At 47.5% G+C, this 12,093-nt stretch overlaps 2 protein-coding genes across 2 annotated transcripts in view; one reads left to right on the top strand and one right to left on the bottom strand.

The window, feature by feature from the left end:
• Positions 1–5,616, bottom strand: part of LOC125528994 (splicing factor 3B subunit 2-like) — a 33,079-nt gene extending 27,463 nt beyond the window's left edge. The window contains exons 1-3 of the mRNA XM_048693407.1: positions 5,325–5,616; positions 4,101–4,201; positions 1,391–1,492 (exon numbers count right to left, since the gene is read on the bottom strand). Coding sequence (XP_048549364.1) covers positions 1,391–1,492; positions 4,101–4,201; positions 5,325–5,616 — 495 coding nt within the window. The remainder of the gene's footprint in view (positions 1–1,390; positions 1,493–4,100; positions 4,202–5,324) is intronic.
• A 4,126-nt stretch (positions 5,617–9,742) lies between these two features.
• On the top strand, positions 9,743–11,106 carry LOC125528995. The gene has a single exon (XM_048693408.1). It carries the CDS (start codon positions 9,770–9,772, stop codon positions 10,955–10,957), a length of 1,188 nt encoding a protein of 395 aa, XP_048549365.1. The 5' UTR covers positions 9,743–9,769; the 3' UTR covers positions 10,958–11,106.
• The last annotated feature ends 987 nt before the right edge of the window (positions 11,107–12,093 follow it).

The raw sequence follows: 12,093 nt of genomic DNA, 5'->3' as shown, positions 1-12,093 counted from the left end.
GTATTATGGAACGAGTAAAGAGACTTGTCGGTAACGAGATTGAACTAGGTATGAAGATACCCACGATCGAATCTCGGGCAAGTAACATACCGATGGACAAAGGGAATTACGTATGTTGTCATAAAGGTTCCACCGATAAACATCTTCGTAGAATATGTAGGAACCAATATGGGCATCCAAGTCCCGCTATTGGTTATTGATCGGAGAAGCGTCTCGGTTATGTCTACATAGTTCTCGAACCCGTAGGGTCCGCACGCTTAACGTTCATTGACGATATAGTATTATATGAGTTATGTATGTTGGTGACCGAATGTTGTTCGGAGTCCCGGATGAGATCACAGACATGATGAGGAGCTCCGGAATGGTCTGGAGGTAAAGATTGATATATAGGATGATATGGTTAGGCCAAGGGGTAAAGCCCACGGGGCTTTAGGTCGGTGCAAAAGGAGTTTTGCGGAGGCTAGGGGGCCAAACGCCGGAGACCTTGACGGCTGGCCCTGGGCCAGATGCCGAGGCCCGTGGCATCTAGGCCAGACGCCAAGGACTATGGCCTCTGGTCCTGTAAGTCCGAGAAGGACTCTTCCTTGCGGGAAAAAACGACTTTGAGGAGGCTCTTTCTCCAAGTTACGACCCCAGGGCTCAACATATAAATAGAGGGGCAGGGCTAGCACCTGGAACACATCAAGATTCACCAAGCCGTGTGCCCGCAACCCTAACCCTCTAGTTTATTCTCCGTCATAGTTTTTGTAGTGCTTGGCGAAGCCCAGCGGAGATTGTTGTTCACCACCACCGTCACCACGTCGTCATGCTGCCGGAACTCATCTACTGCTTCGCCTCTCTTGCTGGATCGAGAAGGTGAGGACGTCATCGAGCTGAACATGTGCTGAATGCGGAGGTGACGCACGTTCGGTACTTGATCGGGACGGGCCGTGAAGGTGTACGACTACATCAACCGCGTTGATAAATGCTTCCGCTTAGGGATCTTCAAGGGTATGAAGATGATCTTCCCCTCTCGTAGCTATGCATCTCCATGGATAGATCTTGCGTGTGCGTAATTTTTTTTATTTTCCATGCAATGTTTCCCAACAATTTGATCTGATTAGAGCAGCTGGACAGAATCCGAATTAGGTCAACTGAGCAATCATTGCTCCCTTGTACTGCGGCAAAATGATTGATGAACTTCTCCTGAAATTATGCATTTATGAAATGGTGAAACCTCTTGCATTACCTAAATAGCTGATCACATCACTTCTAGCATGAGTACAACGGTCTCGTGGATGGCGTCACGGCATGGCTCGATGGCGGCGGCGCGGTTTGCTTCGATGGCCGGCCGAGGTCGTTGGGAAAGGAGGCGGACACGGGGAAGGCGACATGCTCAGTGCTACTTGACCATGTCATCTCCGCCGATGCCGATGAGCTCAGCCTCGGTGGCAGCGGGCTCCTGGCCGTAGCCATCGACCACCTCGAGTGGGAGCCTGCCGCGGGGGCCGACCTGTAATGTATGTTGTTTGGTAATAGCTCTTCGTTCTCAACATCCGGTTGCGGCTGTTGCACACATTGTCTCCAAATACCGGTGTGAAAATGCTTTTTTAGATCTAATCATTATGGTTCTCCAAACACTGTTGGCCCAGTCCCGACGCCGAGTACTTCCGGCGACGACGATACGACCGACGACGAACAACGATGATGAATAGAGCTCACTGACTATCTTGGTTTTAGCCCCAAGCCGGCCAGACCCAACGAGATACTTTACGTCGAGATGCACCGTATGAAGCAGATGCACCGCAGTGCAAAACTGGCCTGAGCTCACTGATCTCCCAGCCTAAACACGCACGTACACAACAGCCTTTGGGCTCGATACTCAAACGCACGCGTGAAAATGAACAAAACTGGCCCTTTTCTGAAAATTCAACACAAAATGGCCTTAATCTGAAAATATTTCACAAAATGGCCCTCTTTTGCATGACGCCCGGGGCTTGGACACCACTTTATGCTTTTCGTGATAGCCAGCTTACTATGCTTCCTCCAAGAAAATATGTCACGTCCGAGGTACTCTTGTTGGAAATATGCCCTAGAGGCAATAATAAATTAGTTATTATTATATTTCCTTGTTCATGATAATCGTTTATTATTCATGCTAGAATTGTATTGATAGGAAACTCAGATACATGTGTGGATACATAGACAACACCATGTCCCTAGTAAGCTTCTAGTTGACTAGCTCGTTGATCAATAGATGGTTACGGTTTCCTGACCATGGACATTGGATGTCGTTGATAACGGGATCACATCATTAGGAGAATGATGTGATGGACAAGACCCAATCCTAATTAAGCATAGCACAAGATCGTATAGTTCGTATGCTAAAGCCTTTTATAATGTCAAGTATCGTTTCCTTAGACCATGAGATTGTGCAACTCTCGGATACCGTAGGAATACTTTGGGTGTGCCAAACGTCACAACGTAACTGCGTGGCTATAAAGGTACAATACAGGTATCTCCGAAAGTGTCTGTTGAGTTGGCACGAATCGAGACTGGGATTTGTCACTCCGTGTAAACGGAGAGGTATCTCTGGGCCCACTCGGTAGGACATCATTATAATGTGCACAATGTGACCAAGGAGTTGATCACGGGATGATGTGTTACGGAATGAGTAAAGAGACTTGCCGGTAATGAGATTGAACAAGGTATGGGGATACCGACGATCGAATCTCGGGCAAGTATCGTACCGCTAGACAAAGGGAATTGTATACGGGATTGATTGAATCCTTGACATCGTGGTTCATCCGATGAGATCATCGTGGAGCATGTGGGAGCCAACATGGGTATCCAGATCCCGCTGTTGGTTATTGACCGGCGAGTTGTCTCGGTCATGTCTGCATGGTTCCCGAACCCGTAGGGTCTACACACTTCAGGTTCGATGACGCTAGGGTTATAAAGGAAGTTGATATGTGGTTACCTAATGTTGTTCGGAGTCCCGGATGAGACCCCGGACGTCACGAGGAGTTCCGGAATGGTCCGGAGGTAAAGATTTATATATGGGAAGTTCTGTTTTGGTCACCGGAAAAGTTTTGGGTTTTATGGGTAACGTACCGGGACCACCGGGAGGGTACCAGGGGTCCACCAAATGGGGCCACAAGCCCCGGAGGGCTGCATGGGCCAAGTGTGGGCTGGTGCGCCCCCCCACAAGGGCCCAAGGCACCTAAGGGGAGGAAGGGGGGCAAACCCTAAGGGCAGATGGGCCTTAGGGCCCATGCCTGGTGCGCCTCCCTCTCCCCCTCCACTTGGCCGCCACCCTAGATGGGATTGGGGCTGGCCGCCGCCCCTAGGGTGGAACCCTAGGTGGGGCGCACCCCTCCCTCTCCCCTATATATACTTGAGGACTTGGGGCTGCCAATAGATGAGTTTTCTGACCTCTCCCTGGCGCAGCCCTACCTCTCTTTCTCCTCATATTTCGCGGTGCTTGGCGAAGCCCTGCTGGATCACCACGCTCCTCCACCACCACCACGCCGTTGTGTTGCTGCTGGATGGAGTCTTCCTCAACCTCTCCCTCTCTCCTTGCTGGATCAAGGCATGTGAGACGTCACCGGGCTGTACGTGTGTTGAACGCGGAGGTGCCGTCCGTTCGGCACTAGGATCTCCGGTGATTTGGATCACGACGAGTACGACTCCTTCAACCCCGTTCTCTTGAACGCTTCCTCTTAGCAATCTACAAGGGTATGTAGATGCACTCTTCTTCCCCTCGTTGCTGGTTTCTCCATAGATAGATCTTGGTGACACGTAGGAAAATTTTGAATTTTTGCTACGTTCCCCAACAACTCTTACGGTCATCAACAATCCTTTCCTTGTCACTAGCACTATAGCCGAGTAGTTTCACCATCTCCTTCTTGCTCATCTCAAGACGAGGTTCCATTGAAGCAACAATATGATTGCAATCTTTCAAGCCATGGCTTTCAAGTACCTTCCTTGCATATGCCTCCTGGCATAGTGTGATCCCTTCCAACTTTTGATGTACCTCGATCCTGAGGTAGTAACTCAATAGCCCTAGATCATCCATCTTTGAAAATCTCCTTCATTTGTAGGTTGAACTTTGCAATCACCTCTTCATCTGCTCCAGTTATCAACATGTCGTCGACGTAGATGCCAACTAGTAGACGATCCCTTCCTTCACCTCTCTTGTACATCGCATGCTCTAGTGGGGCTTTCTCAAATCCAAGAGAAATCAATGTATGATCAAGTTTGATGCTCCATGCCCGAGAGCCTTGTCGTAGCCCGTACAAGACTTTGTGTAACTTTAGTACCTTGTGTTCTTCTCCCTCTTTGATGAATATCGGTGGTTGGTTCACATAGACGTCTCCTTGTAACTCTCCTTTCAAGAACACGGATTTTACATCCATTTGATGTATCTTCCATGATTTCTGAACCGCGAGAGCGATGAGTAATTCCACCGATTCCATCTTTGCAACGGGAACGAACGCTTCTTCGAAGTCCACACTTTCCTCTTGCACGTACTCTTTGGTCACTAGCCTTACTTTGTGCTTCACGGACCCTTCGACATCTTTCTTGATCACAAATTCTCACTTGAGATCCATGGCTTTTTCATTGTTGGGAAGATCCACAAGCTTCCATGCATTATTGTCGTGGATCGACCTCAATTCTTCTTTCATAGCCTGACGCCAACACTCCATCGTATTTGCGTCATTAAAATCTGCCAGTTCCTCGGCACTTAGACACGAGCATCCACTCCTTCTCATCTTTGCCGGGTCAATCGTTCGAAGAGCTTACTTCGAATATTGTTGTAACACCGGTTCTGGATGTACGGACGTGGGTGGTTGTGTCCTTTCCTCCATTACTGTCGGAGACAACTTTGCTTGCGCGGCTCCTTGTACCTTCAGAAGCGATGCCTTGCTATTTTCTTTGCTCATAGCAATTGGCAAAGCTAGCATTTTCACGTGAGCTAGCCAGCCCTCCTGTTTATATGCTCTTGCTGCTGCACTTTTGAAGCCCGATGCTCAGACTATTGCTTCTAAGCCTCCACTCTGTGCTTCTTAATGAACCTCCAGCTGCTGTACTGTTTGCTGGTTTGGGTTGACGTGAGGCGCCCTTTTCATGGTCCACTAGTGGTGTCTCATCCACCTCTCTCGGGCTGCTTTCTGGCCAGCCTCCTGCCAAGTATGGAGCGTGCGTGCGTGCGCTACCAGACATAGCTCTCCTAGCATCGCTCGCTGGGAGACCGAGCACTCCTGTCTGCAGAACGCTTTGGCTACTTTCTGACGCGGATATGACAACGGCGACACCCTCGCCTTGCTATTGTTTGCACGCACATGCATCCAATCTAGCACCAGCATATTGTGCTTCGTGGACTTCAGGCGTCACGTACGCTGTTTTATCTTTGTCAGACAAAGTGATATATGTATCTGTAGCATCAACGCAAGTTTCGGAATCATCTCCTGCATCTGTAACATCGACACGAGTTTCCGAACCATAATCTTGGGAGCGAACTTTTTCTTCACGGAGCTCGACAATTTCTTTAGCCGATACTTGAAGAACTGGATCCTCCTCATCCATGAGTTCACACATCAACATCATGTCACTTTCATCATCTTCCTGGACCATGCGCACCTTCTCCTTAGGGGAATTCTTGCACTCCGACTTGAAGTGCCCGAGCAGATTACAGTTGTGGCAGCGGATCTTCCTCTTGTCGAACTTTTTCTTCTTTGGCTTCTCCGACTATTCGTCGGTGTCCTTTGCGGGACGGTACTTTGCGCCACTACCAAACGCCTTCTTGAAATTGTTCTCCTTGAAAACCATCGCTTGCCACTGAGCGCGTGTAAGCATCAGGTACTCATCCTGCTTTGCGTCACCGTAACTCAATTTCATCCGCTCATCATGCGCCTTGAAGCGACCAACCAGATCATTCAAAGTGAGAGTCTTGAGATCAACACATTGCTCGATCGCTGACACAATCGGCATGTAGCGCGGTGGAGCGGCACGTAGGAAATGCCTGACCACGGAGATGTCCTTCAATTTCTCGCCGAGACCGCGAATCCCGTTCACCATCGAGGCAACCCTCGCTGCGAAGGCGTCCACCGTCTCATCTTCTCCCATTCTCAGGTTCTCGTAACTTTTCAGCAAAGTTTGCAAGTTCGCCTCGCGCACACGCGAGTGCCCTAGATGCAACGTCTTGAGTGTGTCTCACGTCTCCTTCGCTGATGTCTTCGAGATTAGATGCTGCTGCACGTCCACCAGCGTCACCGAGCAGATGGCCGTGATAGCCTGGCGATCTTTCCGATACAAGGCACCACCCTTCAGGTACTCGTTACCGCCGGGGTCGACGGCTTCCCAGAGCTCATTGGCCTCGAGCGCCCACTCCATCATGGTCGCCCACACCACGAAGTTCCCATGGTCAAATCGTGGCTACTCCGATCTGACAGGAGCAGCAATTACTTTAGCCACATCGGAGTACTCCACCAGCTTTTTGGTCTTCTCGTCGTCCAACATGACCTCCCGTTACTACAAGATCAACCTTGCTCTAGATACCAATTGTTGGCCCAGTCCCGACGCCGTCGTCACCGACGACGAACGACGATGATGAACAGAGCTCGCTGACTATCTTAGTTTCAGCCCCGAGCCGGCCAGACCCAACGAGATACTTTACGTCGAGACGCACCGTACGAAGCAGATGCACCGCAGTGCAAAACTGGCCTCAGCTCACTGATCTCCAAGCCTAAACACGCACGTACACAACTCATCAAACGCACGCACGCACGCGAGACTTCTGCTGATTGCCACACGTACGTATCGTACGTGGTGATTTTACTTTATTGCTTCACCAACTCACGGTTGTACAAGGGGTAGGGGTACACGCATATAATATGCAAGATAGACACTAGAAGCTAACCTACTCGTCTCTACTTCTAATCCTACCTGATGACTGCTTCTGTGTACGAACCGGACACAGTTCCACGCACGTCGTGGTTAATTCCAACAAACACAACCCATTGACTGATATTATAGTTTTTGTGGGCTGGTTCTTTATGAGAAAATTATTGTACAATAATACTGTAGTTAGAAGGAGGCCGCTCTTGTACGGCAGTTTTGGGTGTTGGGAATGCTTCGAATGCTAAAGGAGGATGGGCTTGATGGTGCTAGATCTGGCAAGAAAGAGATCATTGGGTAATCTCCAACAATGCAGAGTTCCTACTTTTGTGCTCTGCAGCGACACCAAGATCCTTTGATCAATTCGCCATTCTCCTGCAGAAGGCTTAGGTTTATCTATGTTAGCACATAAAATGCTCACCTCTGCATCTTGTATGTCATGTTGATGATTTAGTCCAGTGGTGCTAACTGGGTTATTAATATGGTTCTGACGTGATATGATGTGCTGGTGTTTGGTTTGTGATTAACATTTCATGTGAGTTAAATTGTGAAATAGTGAGACACTGAAATGGTACTTATATGTGCCTAATGTTGAGTTGCTCTTACTGCTCTTGAAGGACTGGACAAGTGAGCATGAAAGTTTTGAAATATTTGGTTTTTTATGGCAACCATTTTGTATTGTTCTGACCATGAGTGTATTTAATCTTGTGGCCTAAGACTTTTAAGTTGATGTTACGCATTGACGGCATGCTGAGATTATTTGGGTATATCTGGATGACGCACATAGTTTATTCCTTCGCAGGTTCTTGAGGACTACCTGAAGAATTTTAGAGTCTTGGAGGGGAAGACGATGCCACCCATCATTGGTAATATCTGGATGACGCATTAAAAAAAATCAGGTCCATTCTTTGATCTTCTCTAATGTTTTTCTTTGCTGCTTGAATAGATAGCTCTCTGTGGGTTGTAGGCTTGTAGCCTTGAAGTTCCGAATCCATAACCATTTCATATTTGGCTGTGAATAGTTACAACTGTTTGCGGACCATTACTCGGGCAAGCCGCCGCCGTCGCTCGCATCGTCACACCAATTACAAGCACTGGATATGGATATGTTGATAAGGTTGGCTTCATTGCACTTGTTGTTCATTAATTTACATACATATTAGAAAAAATTATCTCAAGGCCATATGTCACTCAGAGCTGCCTCTATTGAAATGGTGATTATACTGTAAATTCATCAAGATAGTTCATGTTTCTCAGCGTAGCTAAATTCAATCTTTCTTGACTTTGTGTTTCTGCTTTATGTCTAGATTTTCCTTTGTCTGCACCTTTTATTTTAGTAATAGTAATTTTTATAATTATACAACTGTTTCATTACATCAAAATTTATTGAAGCAATATACCCGTACAAAATTTCAAATACAAGTGAGTTTAATATGCTATACTATGCATAGGTTGCAGAACGCATGACTGTACAAGTACGTGTCGTTAACTTTCTTTTGGAGACACATGAAGGAAATGGCTTGCAAGGACATGCAACATGGTATGTTCTGATTACTTTTTGTGCATATTCCGTTCTTCCTTTTCTGATGAGAAATGGTGGTAAACCTTTTTATTTTGTCTTCAAACATGCCTACATAGTCTGATGTTAGTTATCCAAAGGCTCCAAGTCAATTCACATTGTTCCAATGGACATCGTTGTAATATTGGTGATTAAGTTGTCATGCTACCTATTCAAATATTTTTGACATCTTTAGACTGTGAATACATTCAGTTATAATCATTTTTGTACTTTGCCAAATCAGGTAAACCACAATGGTGATATTAGCTCAAAATAATTCTGCTGTAGATCAAATGAATTTACAGTATGTTAAACCACAATTGTATAATCATTTTTTAAATACACATTGCAAAAAAAGTTGTATGCATGACGAACATTTTCAAATAACGTTAAAAAATTTAACAAATGTGTAACATTTTCCAAAAAAAACATGTTGAACATTTTCCAAACGCACAAAACACTTTCTTTAAACTCATGGCAGTTGTAATTTTTTTCTTTAACAGCCAAAGCGGATTTTTGAAGAGGTACATAACGGCCAAAGCGGATTTTTGGAGCATGGTAGCCGCTGAGCATGTTTTTTGAAAGGTTAAAAACTGACACTTAAAAGATTTTATTATTTTTTCGCACAAAAACATATGCATGTGCTCTAAGTAACTGTCAAATTTCATTTGAAATTATGTTACATTATACCCTGCAATAAAGACAAAAAAAGGGGTGAAAAACAAGCTGATTTCTGCATGTGTTTTTAGTCTTTTAATCTATCACATGCAAACACAGGTTTTTGATGAAAATTCGCATGATATATTACGTGCAGAGGAAGAAGCAGAGATTGTTGCCGACCCGGGCCCTGCACGGTAGCTCCGACCCATGACAATAAACAGACCTCGGAGACCCTGCGAACACGTTGAAAATGCGACTACCGCAGCCATGCCGCGAACAGGCCGCAGTTTTAAACCAAAACAAAACATAATTTACGACGTACTTATCCGAGGACCAATTTTTTAGCATCGTATATATATATATATATATATATATATATATATGACACTTTCGCAAAAAAAATTATAGTTACACGGATCTTTTGGGAAATTGATTTTTTTTGGAATAAATCTTTGTGGGAATTGGTTAATCACAAGATGGATTCACGTTGACATCGTCAACCGCCGGATGTTGTGGAAAGCTGGCCCGCCCCTTCCCCAAGGAAACGAGAAGAGACCGGATCTTTCTGGAATTTTATTTCATCCCATATATACCCGACCCTGGTCTCCTCTCTCGTCACAACAAAATTTCACCCGAGCGATTCGATCTGCATATCCCAACCTCGACAGAGCAATGGCACGCCGTGGTTTTTTTGGGTATGATCCCTACGACTGCTACTACCCTGCGTCGCCCTACGCCTACGATTACGATCCATACTACCACAGTCCCGCCGTCGACGCGTTCTTCGCCGAGCCGCTCGTGACGGCCCGCCGGAGGGCCCCGACGCAGCACGACGACGGCTTCTTCCCTGGATTCAGAGTCTCCGAGCCGGCGGCGCGGACCAGGGCGCGTCCCAGGCCCAGCAGCGGGTCCCCGAAGAGCTGCCCCGACTGCTACGAGGTGGAGGTCACAGGGCCCGAGCCTGACTCGCCGCCCGCGGTGCCGAGGAAGCCGGCGCCGTCAGCGGAGGAGGCCGCGGCGAGGGTGCAGGCGGCGGCGCGCGGGCTGCTCGCTCGTCGCATGGTGCGGGAGGTGCGTGCGGTGGAGCGCCAGGCCAAGGCCGTGGCCGCGAGGGTGGCGGCCGAGGCGGAGGCGCTCCGCGAGGACGCCCGTGCGCGGATCGGCCTCGGGGAGGAGCTCATGCGGCTGCTGCTCCGTCTCGACGGCGTGCGCGGTGCCCGGGAGTACCGCAGGAGGGTCACCAGGCGCGTGCTCACGCTCCAGGACGCAGTTGACGCTCTCGAGGCCGCGCCCGCGGTGGTGACCGCCGATGCGCCGGAAGTTCAGAATGCAGAGGAAGAAGCAGAGGATGGGATGGAACCGGAGTTGGAGCTGCCGGTTGAGGACAACACTGCGGCTGATCCTCTGGTTGCCGAGACAACTGACACGGCGGCAATGGAGGTTGACGTGGCGAGCCCCGTCGACGTCGTCGTGGACGAGGCCGAGACCGAACTGGTGGCGGAAGGGGAGAAGGCCTCGGAGGCGGAGGGGGAGTGGGAGATGGTGGCGACGGGAGACGGCGACGTCTCCACTGGCGAGAAGGAACCTACACCACCCAAAGCGCAGCAGCAGCAAGAACAGGCACATAAGGAGAAGAAAACGGTGACCACCGACGGGCTGGACGCGAAGAAACTGATGGAGATGGTGGCGGCACTGTGCGAGCAGAGCGCGCAGCAGTGCACTCTGATTGGCTCCCTGGCAGAGCGGGTGGACACACTGGAGCGCGCCGTCCGGCGGGTGGAGGAGACCGACCGGTGCAGACGGAGGAACAAGAACACCAACAAGGACGGCAAGAAGAACACTAGCTTCTACAGCGACTAGATACCATAAATAGCTTCTCCTAGCATGAGGCTTCGATTGGATTTTTTTTCATTAGCTTTTAATCTTGCATTTGTTTCAATTCCGTTCATTGTGTGAACAAACTTAGATCATGTCGGCAAATTTCATTAATTTAATTGAGTTGTGTGATGCTTGAGCTTTTAAAATACGACAAATGCTTCTTTTTATGGGCAATCGAGCTTCCAGTTTATTATGCACATCTTCTGCACTCACGGCAAAGGAATATGTGCAAGCTACCAAAATTTACTTATCAAACAAATTACTGATCAGAAGTCATTGTCGCAGCCTACAAAATCAACCGAGAAAATCAAGAGGAGAATGTTTTTGCTTTGGTGGAACTAAAAGAGAAAATAGATGAAATTAACAAGCTTCCTTCATGAAGACATAGCTACAACATCAATAGATCAACTGAAAATGGAATATATGTTCACCCGGTGTCATTAACTTCAAGCAATCTTCATCCGCTTCACAGGAACAACCAAGAAAATCTGCGTATCTTTTTACAGAAATATTTCCCAGGGTCACTCACTGGTTCTGAATGTTGTACTGGCCAGCTGCAAAATTCTGAATAATGATTATAGTCCAGGCAAAAGGACACAATTTGCCATTTGGGTTGAAGTTAGCTGACGCAGGATAAGAGAAAATTGTAGCCAACTCTAGCAGCCGGCGCATGTGCATAAATAAAGCAAGGAGCATCAATGCATCTTAACAAAGGAAAAAGGACAGGGCACATTTTGTTTATGTTGAAAAATACTCCAAGAACCTGGTGCTAGGTCATGCATTTAGATCCAGACCCCCCAAAAAAATCATGAACAACAAAGTAATGGGGAACATGAACCAAGCATCCGGATTAGACCAATAAATCCCAGTACCTCGTTGCATGCAGTATGACTAATTACTCCGTTCTATATTTTATCTCTGGATATCATTGGTGCTGTTCAAAGTGTATCACCTACTATCACCATCAGAAGAAAGATTGACAATGAGTCGGTCCCAAAGCATGACATTGTTCTTGGCAGATGACTCGTAAGCAGCAACTTAACTTGTTGATGACTAAAAATATGATGTATACTGTATTGATAGCTTAAAGTGTGATACTTACAACTAATTTGACTGCA

Source organism: Triticum urartu, unplaced genomic scaffold, assembly GCF_003073215.2.
Source record: "Triticum urartu cultivar G1812 unplaced genomic scaffold, Tu2.1 TuUngrouped_contig_527, whole genome shotgun sequence".
Lineage (NCBI taxonomy): Eukaryota > Viridiplantae > Streptophyta > Magnoliopsida > Poales > Poaceae > Triticum > Triticum urartu.
The sequence above is the reverse complement of the archived record's forward strand: the minus strand, read 5'-3'. Positions and strand labels throughout refer to the sequence as shown.

Coding starts and splice junctions, on each gene's coding strand:
- LOC125528995 (XM_048693408.1), top strand. CDS start 9,770: ATGGCACGCCGTGGTTTTTTTGGGTATGATCCCTACGACTGCTACTAC.